A 16,077-nucleotide genomic window follows, 5' to 3' on the forward strand; every position below is an offset into this window, starting at 1 on the left:
TGAGACAGGAGAACGGTGTGAACCCAGGAGGCGGAGCTTGCAGTAAGCCGAGATCATGCCACTGCACTCCAGCCTGGGTGACACAGCGAGACTCCGTCTTGAAAAAAAAAATAAAAACTTCTTGGGTCCAGAAATGTCAGTGCTGAGATCACTACTCCTGCTCTTAGACAAATCATAAGATGGTAGGGTCAGGACTTGATGCTGGAAAGTTCAAAGAACATTAGAACTGAAAGTGACCTTGGGCAACAGCGCTCTCATTGTCTAGATGAAGATCCCAAGGCCCAGACTGACCTGACTAAAGTTGCACAGTGTCTCTAGCAGAGCTGGCCAGATCCCTTTCCTAAAGGCTGCAGCCACCTAGATTCCAGCTCAATGGAATTAGAGACAGGGTCTTGCTATGTGGCCCAGGCTGGTCTCGAATTTCTGAGCTCAAGCAATCTGCCTTCCTCAGCCTCCCAAAGTGATGGGATTACAGGAATCAGCCACTGCACCTGGTCAGTACAGCTTTGTTTCTATGGCTTCAGTATCTCTAGATATTTCTACAACTTCAGCATTCCAAGAGGAAAAACAGACTGCTCCTTCAAATTAAGAGTGGGAATTTCCCTCTAGAAAACAATGTTGCAGAAGAAAGGCTGGAGTCCTGTGGCTTAGGAGCAAAAACTGAAAAAACCCCTTACTGTATTTATTATACTAGCTATGTGACCTTGCCTAAGTCACTTATTTTCTCTTAGCCTTTAAAATGAAATCGGCAGCATCATGGCATTGGGTTGTTGTAAAAATTAAATGAGATGGTGCATGTACAGCATTTAGCTTAGTATCTGGTAGAGTAAGCACTCAAAAAATGTTAGCAATGTTATTTTTGTAAAGTATTTTTATGATTCAGTGATTAGGTTTCCATAAAACCAGTCCCAAAGGAACAGCAAGGGCCAAGGGTGGTGGCTCACACCTGTAATCCCAGCACTTTCGGAGGCCAAGGTGGGCAGATCGCTTGAGCTCAGGAGTTCGAGACCAGCCTGGGTAACATGGCCAAACCCCATCTCTACAAAAAAATTAGCCCGGCATGGTGGTTCACGCCTGTGGGTCCCAGCTACTCGGGAGGCTGAGGTGGGAGAATCACTTAAGCCTGGGAGGCAGAGGTTGCAGTGAGCCGGGATCATGCCACTGCACTCCAGCCTGGGTGATACAGAGACCCTGTCTCAAAAAAAAAAAAAAAACCAGAAAAAAAAAAAACAACCAGTAAGAGAAAACCTCCAGCCTGGGTGACAGAGCAAGACCCTGTCTCTAACATAGATAAATAAATAAATAAACATTTAAAAAACCTATCACAAATGATACAAAATCAGTTGAGTAGCATTGATGAAGGGAAAGGAAAGATGGGGTGAGCTATCTCTAAACCAAAGAATCATAGTGCAGGCCAGGCCTTATGCTGGGGGCTGGGGTCGTAATGAAGAATATGGCAGTCCCAACAGAAGAGGGAGCACGCATTTACCGACTCCTGTGTGCCAAGTGCTGGGCTCAGAGCTCTATCTGAGAATCTCATTTGATCCCCATAACAACTCCATGTGGAAAGAACTGTTGTTATCAAGCCCCGTTTTCAAATGGGGAAAAGGGTTCACGGAGGCTAAGTAAGCAGCCCATGTTCACACAGCTAGTAGTGGTGGAACTGAGATTTGAACTCAAAGGCCCGGCTTTTAACCACTTCATATTTCATATACAGGGAATGGCGGGTGAGAGAGACCACGGCAACTTCCAGGAACTGTCATTCCTGAAAGTAACTCTGTGCCGCTGAAGAATGTCAGAGAAGAATTATGACGGGCTGGAAGGGGCCCAGTCATTAAAATCTTGAAGGCTATGTTAAAGGGTTTCGACTCTACCCGCGGGCAGGAGGGAGCCACAGAAGGTGCCAGGCAGGGGGGATGGTCTGATCAAGTCTGACTTTTAGAAAGATTATTCTGGCACCAGAACGGGGAGGAAACAGGTCGGGTTAGGAGGCAGCTGCTGTAATGCAGAAAGGTCACGAGGGTGGCGGACACGGTGAGGAAGAGGGATCCGAAGGATTCCGAAAACGGAACTGGCGGGCGGGAAGAGGCCGGACCAGGGTACCCAGCCGCGGAGGCCGTGTGGCCCTGGCTCCCCGCGGCCCCGCCCCGCCCCTCCCGGCGCCCGAATCCCGGGTCCCGGGAGCTGCCGCCTCACCTTGGCCATGCGGATCATGCGCTTGGCTACGTCCAGGTCGCCCTGGTGGTTCTGGCCGATCTCGGCAATGATGAAGCACGGGTGTTGCCCGCCCACCCAGCGCCCGGGACACAGCTCCAGCTCCAGCGGCATTGCAGCGGCTCGGAGTCCAACGCCTCACTACCAGTCTGGGTCCGGCCGCCGCCGCCGCCTCTACTCTGTTCTGTGAGCAGCGCTGCGAGACCCACACGCCAGCCCCGCCACGTCAGCCCGCGGTCGCCGGGCAGCCAATCCCCTAGGCCCCGCCTCTCTCCCGACAGCCAATCGGGGCGGGGCCTCCCGCGGGAAGGGCGGCGGGGCGGGTCGAGGAAGCTCCGCGGCCCTCTCCTGTGCGAGGCTTGAGGCTTGCTGTCCCAGAGCGTGGTCTCGGACCATCGCGGTATCCGTGCGTGCACCCAGGAGCAAGCATTCCCTGCAGGAGGCGGACGGCTGTCTGCGCAGGGCATAGTCTATGTCCTGCTCTCAGGAGCATGGGGAGAGCGCGCCCTATGGTGTAATGGAAAAAACAGGGTTGCTAGAGTTAGAATCACAGAGCTGGATCGAGTCCAGCCTATGCCAGTCACCAGCTCCTGCTCATATATACGTTACTCAGTCTTCCGGAGCGTTATTTTTGTTTCTCTCTGAAGCAAAAAAATAAAATAGAACTGTGAGATGACGTATAGAAACCCCTGATCACAATACTTGGCTTGTAGTAAGTTTTCAAGAAGTGGCGGAGGTTCCTATTATATGAGAGGCAACAGGTTCGAGAAGTTGCACTGGCTTGTCCAAAGCCATCCAGAAAGCCAAAGCAGAGATGGGACTAGTACCCGGAACTCCCAGCCCCGGGCTCTTAAAATACAATCACCTGGGTGGGCGCGGTGGCTCACACCTGTAATCCCAGCACTTTGGGAGGCCAAGGCAGGCAGATCACCTGAGGTCGGGAGTTCGAGACCAGCCTGACCAATATGGAGAAACCCCGTCTCTACTAAAAATACAAAAAAATTAGCCGGGCGTGGCGGTGCGTGCCTGTAATCCCAGCTACTCGAGAGGCTGAGGCAGGAGAATCGCTTGAACCCGGGAGGTGGAGGTTGCAGTGAGCCCAGATCACACCACTGCACTCCAGCCTGGTGACACTGCAAGACTCTGTCTCAAAAATAAATAAATTAATTAATTAATTTAAAAAATAAGATAAGTTATTTCCCAAAATAAACCTCCTTCTTTCCTGGGAACTAGACTGCCTTTGTAGGACTAACAAATTAGCCACAAGATTAGACACGTAGGAGTCATGCACCTGGAGACTACAAGATTCTGACCCTCCCCAAATTGCTCCTGGGGATAACATCACTATTGTAAAACCTAAGATCAGTGCTTGAGATATTTTGCAGACCCTGCACTTGATGGATCAGCTGGCACCACCAGATTGATAAACTGGTTCATCTGATCTTGTGTCCCCCAACCAGGAACTGACTTGGCACAAGAAGACAGCCTTGACTTTCTATGATTTTATCTCCAACACAACCAATCAGCACTCCTGACATACTGGCCTCTCTTAACCCACCACATTATCCTTAAAAACTCTGATCTCCCAGGTGGGGCATAGTGGCTCACACCTGTAATCCTAGCACTTTGGGAGGCTGAGGCGGGTGGATCACCTGAGGTCAGGAGTTCGAGACCAGCCTTGCCAACATGGTGAAACCCTGTCTCTACTAAAAATACAAAATTAGCCAGGTATGGTGGTGCATGCCTGTAATCCCAACTACTTGGGAGGCTGAGGTAGGAGAATCGCTTAAACCTGGGAGGCGGAGGTTGCAGTGAGCTGAGATTGTGCCATTGCACTCCAGCCTGGGCAACAAGAGCAAAACTCCATTTCAAAAACAAACAAACAAAAACCCCAAAAACCTCTGATCCCTGAATGCTAGGGGAAATTGATGTGAGTAATAATAAAACTCAGCCAGACTGCACAGCTGGCTCTGCATGAATTACTCTCTCTATTGCAATTCCCCTATTTTGATAAATCAGCTGTGTAGGTAGTGGGCATGGTGAACCAGTTGAGCAGTTAAAAATTTGGGGGCTCATTCGGGATTGCCCTTGTGCTACCTGCCCCGGTTCTGTAGACCCCCTCTGGCGATGGATCCAGAGGCCAGCCCAAGCGGCCACCTAGTTTTGGACTGGGGGCTGACTCTGGCGTCATCTCTATCGGCAGGGCACTACTAGCCCAATATGTATGGAGTACACTTTGCAATAGAGAAATTGTCCTGGGGAGATATCCCATAACTAGAGCTCCATGGCGAGGTGTCCCTCTGTAGCTCCACCATGGGGTGCCTGTAACTGTAACCTTATCACAGTGTCTGTTTGTAGCCCCATCATGGATTGTCTGCAGCTGCAGCCCCATTATGGGGTGTCTGATTTGGTGAGTAGTCTTGGTGCTGCCAACACCCCTTTCCTTCTCCCAATTGGTTCAGCTTCTTCAGGGGTCTCGGTTTACTCTCCCTAATTAGTAGGAAGAGTCTTGGTTCTGGAGACTTCTCCTCAATCAGTAAGATTTCGGGGAGATTTCTCAGACGGAGAATAGGATAGTTTGGAAGGAATACTCTTGGAATTCTTGGTTAGGGATCTTGGTTTGGAAGGCCTTCTGTCCGTCTTGTCTTTGTGTGTGTGTTTGTATATGTGGAGGGGATCTCTGAGGGAATTTCTGATGCAAGTCCAGCAGGCCTAACTCAGAAAACCCTCTGTAAGTATGGTCACATTCAGTGAGCTCTGAAAAAAAAGCTTAACAGGCCTGACTGTTAAGGGGTAACTCTCTGCTCTTTGTCTTGCCCAGAGACTACTCATTGATGCCATCCCTCCCCACCTTGAGTGGATCAAAGATGATAGGGACCAAAGGAAGACAGTTTGAGCCTTGCTAGGGTGATACTGGGTGCCCAATGAGGTGACTACTATCTGTTTTGTTACGTGTATTTTGCTTCAGCTGAGATGGAAAATGTTAATTCGGTTCTCCATGCAGCCCATCGGGCAGCATCTTACAAAGTTGAGAAGCTTTGCCTATGGTTCCATAAAACAGAAAAGGATGATATTTATTTATTTATTTATTTATTTATTTATTTTGTAGTGGGCTTGGCCCCCACAGCTATAGCATAGTGAACAGTTATCAAAGGCCGCTCCGTTCTTCTGGAAGCTGCAGAGAAAGGGAACCTGGAAACCTGGTATGCCGGCAAAAAGGGTAACAACTTATTAGCCAACTTTCTGGCCTGTATGTGTGTGTGTGTGTATGTTAAACATCACTGTCTCCTCTACAAAGGTCTGATTAATAGAAAGAAAGACTTATGAGACTAGTTTAGGCTATAGAAAATCTGGTGTACTTAGTGCTATGAATTTGTTTTTCTGTGTTGTTCTATAATGGAGGGGGCATCACAGGATAGAACATGGACTTAGGAGCCATATAAGCAAACTGTCCAAAGCCAGTTCAGCAGGCTGGTCACTTACAAACTTTTCTGTGAGTCCCTGAAACCAATACCAGATGAAGTTTCTCTCTCATGTTGTTTTATGTCCTTGAACTTAACCTTGTGACCATGTGAGGATACTTTATCTTGGATTCTGCCATCCAGAGGACAGGAATTTTGGGGTTCATGTCATAGGTAGCCCTAAAAATTATCTTGAGCAGTTAAAAGCCTTTGCAAGCTCAAAATCTTCCTTCTGGGAAGAGCAATAGAAAGTGCTTAATGCGGTAGCTCAGTACTAAGGCTTTGGCATTTGACAGTGGTGGCCCAGGTTCAATTCTTGGCTCAGGGGGCTTAGGGAGTGAGCCCTTTCTGGTTTGTTATTTGTGTAACTTTTTGCCATTTATTGATTCTTTTTCCCCATGGGCCGATTCTGGTTTCCTGTCTTTATTTTTACTTTTGCTGAACTACCTTTGGGGAGACTCTAATTATTATAAAACAAAAACAAAAACTGCTTACTATCTCTTTAAGACACTTTATGCATCCATGGTTAAGTTATGACCTTAGTTAAAATGTATTAATTTCACATGGGATGTTACCTGTGGTAGAATTCAAAAGCCAGAAATATTGGCTGTCCTGGCTAGTCTGGTAATAAAAGATTTTAGGCTGAGCACGGTGGCTCACGCGTGTATTCCCAGCACATTGGGAGGCCAAGGAGAGTGGATCAGCTGAGATCAGGAGTTTGAGACCAGCTTGACTAACATGGAGAAACCCCATCTCTAATAAAATATAAAATTAGGCAGGCGTGGTGGCACACGCCTGTAATCCCAGCTACTCGGGAAGCTGAGGCAGGAGAATCACTTGAACCCAGGAGGTGGAGGTTGTAGTGAGCCGAGATCATGCCATTGCACTCCAGCCTGGGCAATAAGAGCAAAACTTTGTCTCAAACAAACAAAACAAAAATTTAACAGTTTTTTTTTTAAGAAAAAAGAGCTATATGGTTAAAATCAGCTTAATAAAAAGTGGATGTGCAAACTGTACATATATTTAAAAAGCCTTTATGTTTGTTTTCTTTTCTCTTCTTGGATCTTATTTTTCTGAAGGAAAATTAAAGTTTTTTTTTTTCTTTTCAGTCAACTGAATTGTTTTTCTCCATTTTGTCTTCTTGCCATTCTTGATGTCCACATGAGAGAACCTAAGATAATTACTAACAGCCTGGGACTCCTGGGGAAAAACAGAGGAGGTGTCACAGACCCCATTCTAGGAAAAACCTCTGTTTCCCTCATGTAACCTGCCTCCCAGGTTCAAGCAATTCTCCTGTCTTGCCTCCCAAGTAGCTGGAATTACAGGTGCCCGCCACCACGCCTGGCTAATTTTTGTATTTTTAGTAGAGACTGGGTTTCACCATGTGGCCAGAATGGTCTCGATCTCCTGACATTGTGATCCACCTGCCTCGGCCTCCCACAATGCTGAGACTATAGGCATGAGCCACCATGCCCAGCCTATTCCTTTACTCAAGTTGAACGATTTTCAAAAGCCAAAGAAGCAGTTTATAACCTTAAAGCATTTAGCAAACCTAATATCTGACCTGCCTAAATTAGACTAAATGTCTTTATTTTACCAATAATCTTTAAAATTGTTTTTATTTCCCAAAGGTTACTAAAGTCATGTGAACTAAAAGGCATTACAGTTTTTATTTTTCTTTCAAAATATTTAAGTACTTATTTTTCTTGAAGCCAATTAATCAGAGCTCTTTTATATAAACATCACACGCACAACACATATATAACTACACAGACAGACAGATGGAAGAAGATCCAGTAGCTGTAGGATTTTTCATTTGCCAGTTTTTACATTTCTTAATTGGATTACTGGCTTTAGAGTGGAGCCCTTTGTAGAACAGGGTGAGGAAAGCAGTTTCTAGGACCTAATAAGCAGGCACACCTGGAAGGTAAAATGGATTCCCCCAATATTAAGGGTTTCATTTTTAGATCAGATCTCAGATCCCAAAAGGAGAAATGCTATGGACAAGACAGTGCAATGATTTTACCATGCATTTAATTGCAAAGCAATCCAAAGCTAACCAGCCCATTCTGTGACTAGCCCATCATCCATGGGAGTCTTGTCTCTCAGTCAGGGGGTGTGGGTGACATTTCCATACTTTTTTTTTTTTTTGAGAAGGAGTCTCACACCATCACCCAGGCTGGAGTGCAGTGGCATGATCTCAGCTCACTGCAACCTCCACCTTCTGGGTTCAAGCGATTCTTCTGCCTCAGCCTCCTGAGTAGCTGGCACTACAGGCATGTGCCGCCACGCCCAGCTAATTTTTGTATTTCTAGTAGAGATGAAGTTTCACCACATTGGCCAGGCTGGTCTCAAACTCCTGACCTTGTGATCCGCCTGCCTTGACCCCCCCAAGTGCTGGGATTACAGGTATGAGGAACCACGCCCGGCTCATTTCCATGCTTTCTAGGTGGCCAAGAGCATGCTTCTCTGATCCGAACATGCAAAAAGCTGAGAATTCCCCCATAATTGCCATTAGCTATCCCCAAAACTGTATTTCCTACCTAGCTATTACACACTAAATTTCTCTCATAATGTGAAGTAACTTCTGGTACCCCCAAAACTCAAAAATATCAGATAATGCAATGCAGAAAAGAACAGAGCCTTAGATTTTGAGAGGGCTCTAACTGCTTCCAATTCCTGGGGTTTCATGAGAAAAACAGAGGTTTTTCCCAAAACAGGCTCTGTGGTGCCTCCTGTTTTACCCAAGGAGTCCCAGGCTGTTAGAGCTTGAATATCTTTTTGGGTATCTTTACAGCAGTGGTCCACTCTACTGGTACTAATTTACTGTATTTGTCCATTTTCACACTGCTGATAAAGACATACCCAAGACTGGGTAATTTATAAAGAAAAAGAGGTTTGATGGTCTCACAGTTCCACGTGGTGGGGGAGGCCTCACAGTCATGGTGGAAGGCGAAAGGCACGTCTTACGTGGCAGCAGACGAGAGAATGAAAACCAAGCAAAAGGGATTTCCCCTTATAAAACCATCAAATCTCGTGAGACTTACTCACTACCATGAGAATAGTATGGGGGAAACTGCCACCATGATTCAATTCTCTCCCACTAGGTCCCTCCCACAACACATGGGAATTATGGGAGCTACAATTCAAGATGAGATTTAGTTGGGGACACAACAAAGCCATATCACCCACCCATTGCAGTGATACTGAATCAAAAGTTCAAGTGGTCACTTTTTGGTCACAAAGGGACCTTTTCCAGCTGTCCCATCAGCCCTCAAATTTCACCTTTGGGGGGAAAAGTTTCCCCAGGTTCTAAGGTCCTGTACGTGCCTAATCCTGTCACTCATAGCTGTCAGCAAAGAGTACAAGGCAGATTTAATTTTTTTTAATCAATTAGTTGCCTAAGCTTTTTATTTGCCTTTTGTAAAGGCTTTAAATAAAAATATGGAAATCTTTTTAAACTCTTCTGCATATCAGCTGGGCGCAGTGGCTCACACCTGTAATCCCAGCACTTTGAGAGGCCAAGGCGGGTGGATCACAAGGTCAGGAGTTCAAGATCAGCCTGGCCAATATGGTGAAACCCCCTCTCTAATAAGAATGCAAAATTAGCCGAGTGTGGTGGCGCATGCCTGTAATCCCAGCTACTCAGGAGGCTGAGGTAGGAGAATTGTTTGAACCCAGGAGGCGGAGGTTGCTGTGAGCCGAGATCACGCCATTGCACTACAGCCTGGGCAACAAGAGCGAAACTCCATCTCTGAAAAAAAAAACAAAAAACAAAAAAACTCTTCTGCATATCAACAGACATCCCTAGATGAGACTAATTAGGGAGCCCTCATTTTCAAATGCATTTCAGTGCAGTTTTATTCATTTGGAATGTTCCACTGTAAGTTACCTTTAGTACGATTTCACCATTTCTGTAAGACTTCGCTGCTTCCAGGGCCCTAATACTTACGCATGTATAAGTCAGAAGGAACTCAGTTCTTCAGAAATTAAGTATCAAATTTTTACCTAGGATATTGGGTTTGCTCTCGGGTTCCCTTGATTAACTTAGCCAATGATTTTTTTTCCTGTGTAAGCACTGAAGAAAAATGAAACAAAGGGGTGAAAAACAAAAATCCCTGTGAATTTCCAAAACCCAAATTTTATACCCCCTGCAATATTACCATTTACTACCAGTTTCTTTCTGACCCAGTCAGATGTAAGAGGCCTTAACTGGATCCAAGCCAGTTAATTACCAGATCTAATTCAATCCCGGACCCAGTCCAATTTCTGTTGTGATTTCCAAACCCAGTTTGGAACAGAAATTTCCTCAAAGAAACTCGGAGAGCTCAAAGCACAAATCCATGGAGTTCTGAAATCTGAGCAAGAACTTACCATGATCCCCAGCTGCTCCAAGAGATCAATGGACACAAATGGGTCCTGCAGGTACCTTGCTTGATCACTCAGCACCCCGGGGGTCATTAGAAGAAGCTCTACTTCAGATCCTGTTTCTGACCCCATCTGATGAAAGCAAAACTTCAGCTGAATTAAATTTAAAGGAGTTTAATTGAGAAATGAACAATCCATGAACTGGGGAGCCTTTTGAGCCAGGCTAGGCTCAGAAACTCTAGCACAGCCATGTGGTGGAAGAAGGTTTACGACAGAAAAAGGGAAGTGATGTACAGAAAACGGAAGTGAGGTTCAGAAACAACTGGATTGGTTACAGCTCAGCATTTGTCTTATTTGAACACAGTTCAAACAGTTGGCTACATTTGATTGGCCAAAAACTCAGTAATTGGCACAGGTGTGGGCCATGGTTTGTTTATACCTCCACTTGTTATAGTTCACGATGTACAGAGAAACCTTTAGGCTGAACTTAAAATATGTAAGGAGGCAGCTTTAGGCTAAACTTGATTTAACAAGAGATACCAGAGATGACCTTGTATTGAGAGAGGATTTGACCTTGGCATGTGAAATGGTGGACGAGAGCTACAAATTTAGGGGTGGCTGAGCACAATTTACAGGAAGTAGTCTTGGCTGTTGTTTTTTTTCTGTCTTAGGAGGCTGTTGTTTAAGGATCCTACTTCTAGTTTGGAGGTGCATTCTTTATTTTTATTTTTTGGAGACAGAGTCTGCTCTGTCACCCAGGCTGGAGTGCAGTGGTGCAATCTTGGCTCACTGCAACCTCCGCCTTCTGGGTTCAGGCAATTCTCCTGCCTCAGCCTCTCACGTAGCTGGGACTACAGGCATGCACCGTCATACCCAGCTAATTTTTTGTGTTTTAATAGAGACAGGGTTTCATCATGTTGCACAGGGTGGTCTCAAACTCCTGAGCTCAGGCAATCCACCCGCCTTGGCCTCCCAAAGTGCTGTGATTATAGGTGTGAGCCACCACACTGAGCTCAGAGGCGCATTCTAAAGGGTCTTCTCCATTGCTTTTTCTCCCAAAATTAATCTCAATTTGGCTTGTCTGTGTACATTTAAGTGAGGAACTGAACTGCTGTTTTCATAGGTAAATGACAGACTGAGTTTACTCAGCATCCAAGAGAAAGAGCATTTTGCAGCCAGGCACGGTGGCTCATGCCTGTAATCCCAGCACTTTGGGAAGCCAAGGCGGGCAGATCACGAGGTCAGGAGATCAAGACCATCCTGGCCAACATGGTGAAACCTCATCTCTACTAAAAATACAAAAATTAGCTGGGCATGGTGGCGCGTGCCTGTAATCCCAGCTACTCGGGAGGCTGAACCAGGAGAATAGCTTGAACCAGGGAGTTGGAGGTTGCAGTGAGCCGAGATGGTGCCACTGCACTCCAGCCTGGTGACAGACCGAGACTCTTTCTCAAAAAAAAAAAAAAAAAAGAGAAAGGGCATTTTGCCCTTGCTAGCTGAAAGGTGCCCCTGGGTGACCGGGGGCCACGTGGGAGTGTCTGGAGGGTTGACCCTCGACGTGCAATGGCCCTACAGGGAACCCTCACCAAAATTAGTTTTAAAAAGGCTCGTCCAGGAAGGGCATATGGAAGCTGATGACTCCGCACTTTCAGCCCTCCTGAAGGGGCTTAGACCTGCAGAGTCAGAAACTGAGACGCTAAGAGGGCAGCAACACCTCAGTGGTGACACACTATGGAGTCCTGCCCTCAAGCAGCACACACTTTGACCCACTCCACAAAAGCCCTAGGACACAGCTTAGTTCTTCCTTTTAAGAAAAAAAAAAAAAAGGAAACAAATAATCTAAGAAGGCGGAGAAAACAAGAAGAGTAACCCCTTTTGGGGCACTCTTAGTGTTACGGCACCTCTACTTGTTAGAATTTGTGTAAAATGGAAATATTATGGTCTTTGTGCACAAGATGACCACTGCATTAAGGAAAAAGAGCCCAAAGGTCCACAGAATTTCTAAGTTCTCTTTCTCTCTATTTTCTTTTCTGCTTGCTTTAACTCTGCTGTTACTTTTCTGCTGAGATAAAAACCACTGTTTAGATCCAAACTTTTTTTTTTTTTGCAAGCCGGTGAATTTGAGTTTATCTCATGGCTAGAGTTCTGAAATAAAAGCTATAGGATCTGTGTGTGTGTGTGTGTATGTGTGTCTGTGTATGTGTATTTAAAAGGCCTTTATGATAGATTTCTATAATTTTATGTTTAACTGGCAATTAAATCAGTTTTAACTTCCCTCTAGCACACCAGACTTTTTCCTCTCTGAATTTAGAGATGTAAATTTTGCTATCTGATTTTTCACCTAAGAGTTGTTTGCTTTAACATGCAAATTAGCCAGGCATGGTGGCCCATGCCTGTAATCCCAGCACTTTGGAAGGTTGAGGTGGGCAGATCACCTGAGGTCAGGAGTTCCAGACCAGCCTGGCCAACATGGCAAAACTAAAAATACAAAAATTAGCTGGGCATGGTGGCACATGCCTGTAATCCCAGCTACTCGGGAGGCTGAGGCGGAAGAATCGCTTGAACCCAGGAGGGGGAGGTTGCAGTGAGCCAGTATCGCGCCATTGCACTCCAGCCTGGGCAACAGAGGGAGATTCCATCTAAAAAAAAAAAAAATGCAAATTTAGGGCTAGTCAGCTGACAATTCCCTAGAGTAAAGAAACAGGTTATCAAGAATTTGCAAGTCTAAATAGGGGGAAAAAAAGAGGTCTTATGAGTCTATAAGATGTACTTCTATTGGCATGCCTAATACGTCTATGTATTTATGTGTTGTATACACAATGTTTCACTACTAAAAATGTATGAGTTCTAATTAACTGGCTTAAAGAAAAATAAAAGTGCTTAAATCAAATACTTTATCAAAAAAGAAAGACTAACCAAATGCTTTTTCAAGATTGCATGACTTAAGTAAACTCTTTTTTTTTTTTTTTTTGAGGTAGAGTCTCGCTCTGTCTCCAGGCTGGAGTGCAGTGGCGTGATCTCGGCTCACTGCAACCTCCATCTCCCAGGTTCAAGTGATTCTTCTGCCTCAGCCTCCTGAGTAGCTGGTACTACAGGCGCGCACCACCATGCCCAGCTAATTTTTGTATTTTTAGTAGAGACGGGGTTTCACCGTGTTGGCCAGGATGGTCTGAATCTCTTCACCTCATGATCTGCCCTCCTCGGCCTCCCAAAGTGCTGGGATTACAGGCTTGAGCCATTGCGCCCAGCCTAAGTAAGCTCTTTAATAAATAAGCTGACTTTAACATTATAGGTAAAATAACATTAGAAATGTTTTAAGAATTGTTAGCATTTTTGTTTGCATTTATTGATCAAGTGGTTTAGTGCTTATTCGATATCACAGTTAATCTAGGAAAACTATTAAATAATCAGGTAAATGTAATGGAATAAATGCTTGAAAAACAAACTTGTCATATAATTTGAGATCTAAGATTAATAATAGATACTAAGTGTCCAGGCAATTTTCCAATTTAAAAATTATAGGAAAACTTCTTTTTTTTTTTTTTTTTTTCAGACAGAGTCTGGCACGTTCGCCTGGGCTGGAGTGCAGTGACACCATCTTGGCTCACTGCAAGCTCCGCCTCCTGGGTTCACGCCATTCTCCTGCCTCAGCCTCCCGAGTAGCTGGGACTAGAGGCTCCTGCCACCACGCCCGGCTAATTTTTTGTATTTTTAGTAGAGACTGGCTCCTGCCACCACGCCCAGCTAATTTTTTGTATTTTTAGTAGAGACAGGGTTTCACCGGATTAGCCAGGATGGTCTCAATCTCCTGACCTTGTGATCCGCCGCCTCAGCCTCCCAAAGTGCTGGGATTAGAGGCATGAGCCACCGCGCCCGGCCAGGAAAACTTTTTTTTAAAAGATGTCCTTAGGCCAGGCGCGGTGGCTCTTGCCTGTAATCCTAACACTTCGGGAGGCCAAGGCGGGCAGATCACCTGAGGTCAGGGGTTCGAGACCAGCCTGACCACCATGGAGAAACCCCGTCTCTACTAAAAATACAAAAAATTAGCTGGGTGTGGTGGCAGACTCCTGTAGTCCCAGCTACTCGGGAGGCTGAGGCAGGAGAATGGCGTGAACCTGGGAGGCGGAACTTGCAGTGAGCCGAGATTGTGCCACTCCACTCCAGCCTGGGCGACAGAACAAGACTCCGTCTCAAAAAAAAAAACGAAAACGAAAACAAAAAACAAAAAACAAAATTAGCCTGGCGTGGTGGCACATGCCTGCAATCCCAGCTACTCCGGAGGCTGAGGCAGGAGAATCACTAGAACCCAGAAGGCGGAGGTTACAGTGAGCCAAGATCATGTCATTGCACTCCAGCCTGGGCAAAAAGAGCAAAACTCAGTCTCAAAAAAAAAAAAAAAAAAAAAGATGTCCTTATTGCTGGGTGAGGTGGCTCATGCCTGTAATCCCAGCACTTTGGGAGGCCGAGGCGGGTGGATTACCTGAGGTCGGAGTTTGAGACCAGCCTGGCCCACATGGTGAAACCCCATCTCTACTAAAAATACAAATCTTTAACAAAAATGAAGAATGGAGAGAGAAAAAATTGGCTTCAAAAACAACTATAGTACACCTGTTGTTAGTTGTTCTTAAGTTTTTTTTTCCTGCAATTTGGACTAAATCCTAAATTATTTGTGGGTTGCAAGTCCCCCAACTAATGCTTTCAAATCTTGACTTTTAATACTGGGAATTTTATTCCTCATCCTAGAGCTCATTATTTACCTAATAGTACACTGTTCCCCCTAAATACTATACTAAAACTGTAGATGAGAATACTGGCCAGGCACAGTGGCTCACACCTGTAATCTCAGCACTTTGGGAGACCAAGGTGGGTGGATCACTTGAGGCCAGGAATTTGAGACCAGCCTTGCCAACATGATTAAACCCTGTCTGTACTAAAAATAAAAAAATCACTGGGCATGATGGCTCACACCTGTAATCCCAACACTTTGGGAGGCCGAGGCGGGTGGATCAAGAGGTCAGGAGTTCAAGAGCAGCCTGGCCAAGATGGTGAAACCCCCTGTCTACTAAAAATACAAAAATTAGCCAGGCGTGATGTCGGGCACCTGTAATCCTAGCTACCTGGGAGGCTAAGGCAGAGAATTGCTTGAACCTGGGAGGCAGAGGTTGCAATGAGCTGAGATCGCACCACTGCACTACAGCCTGGGTGACACAGCGAGACTCCGTCTCAAAAAAAAAAAAAGAAAAAAAAAGAAAAGAAAATACGCAGGTGAAGCTGCCCCCAGGCAGGAGGAAAGGCAATGTGGAAACTCAGAGCAGAGGTCTTGAGTGGAGAGGGATCTGGGAGCCACTCTGAGTTGGAAAAAGACCGAGGATAGGCCCGACTGCTGCAGGAGAGCGCATGCCGGGGGCTAAGCAGTGCAGAGGAGACAGCAGGTGCAGCTGCCCTGGGAGAAACAAGCAGGAGACAGAGCAGGTGTGTGTCCTGAGGAGGCGAGGCCCACAACATCAAAGGCCACGAGCAGTCCAGGAGAATGAGGAACGAGAAGACACCAGCGGCCATGGGGATCAGGGGGCCACTTGGAGACAGCAGATTTGGTGGCAAAGGGGAGTTGAAGAAATAGAAAAAGTGAAAATAGCCCTTTCTTGGAAAAGCTCTGTTGTCAAAGCAGGTGGAAAATGGACCCTGGGCTGGAGGAATCCAAAGAGTTGAGGGGTTCTGAGGAAGTGCGTGTTTGGAGACCAACAGGAGGCAACCAAAGGAAAGAGAGAGATGCCGGGTGCGGTGGCTCATGCCTGTAATCTCAGAACTTTGCGAGGCTGAGACAGGAGGACCACTTGAGCCCAGGAGTTCAAGAGCAGCCTGGGCAACATAGTGAGACCTGGTCTCTACAAAAACTAAAAAAGTTAGCCAGACATGGTGGCACATGCCTGTGGTCCTGTAACCACCCAGGGGTTCACCTTACCCGCTGCTAGACAGTGTCAATTCATGAAGACATGGGAAGTGCAATAGAGAAAGAGTAATTCATGCAGAGCCG

The 16,077-nt window shown here is 46.0% G+C and overlaps 2 protein-coding genes across 2 annotated transcripts in view; one reads left to right on the plus strand and one right to left on the minus strand.

Moving 5' to 3' along the window:
• The window catches only part of NANS (N-acetylneuraminate synthase), a 34,037-nt gene extending 23,867 nt beyond the window's left edge, over positions 1-10,170 (minus strand). The window contains exons 1-2 of the mRNA XM_008974061.5: positions 10,050-10,170; positions 2,197-2,721 (exon numbers count right to left, since the gene is read on the minus strand). Coding sequence (XP_008972309.1) covers positions 2,197-2,328 — 132 coding nt within the window. The 5' untranslated portion in view covers positions 2,329-2,721; positions 10,050-10,170. The remainder of the gene's footprint in view (positions 1-2,196; positions 2,722-10,049) is intronic.
• Positions 1-16,077, plus strand: part of TRIM14 (tripartite motif containing 14) — an 81,314-nt gene that overhangs the window by 60,458 nt on the left and 4,779 nt on the right. The gene's annotated exons all lie outside the window — the stretch shown is intronic.

The sequence above is a fragment of the Pan paniscus genome, chromosome 11, assembly GCF_029289425.2.
Source record: "Pan paniscus chromosome 11, NHGRI_mPanPan1-v2.0_pri, whole genome shotgun sequence".
Lineage (NCBI taxonomy): Eukaryota > Metazoa > Chordata > Mammalia > Primates > Hominidae > Pan > Pan paniscus.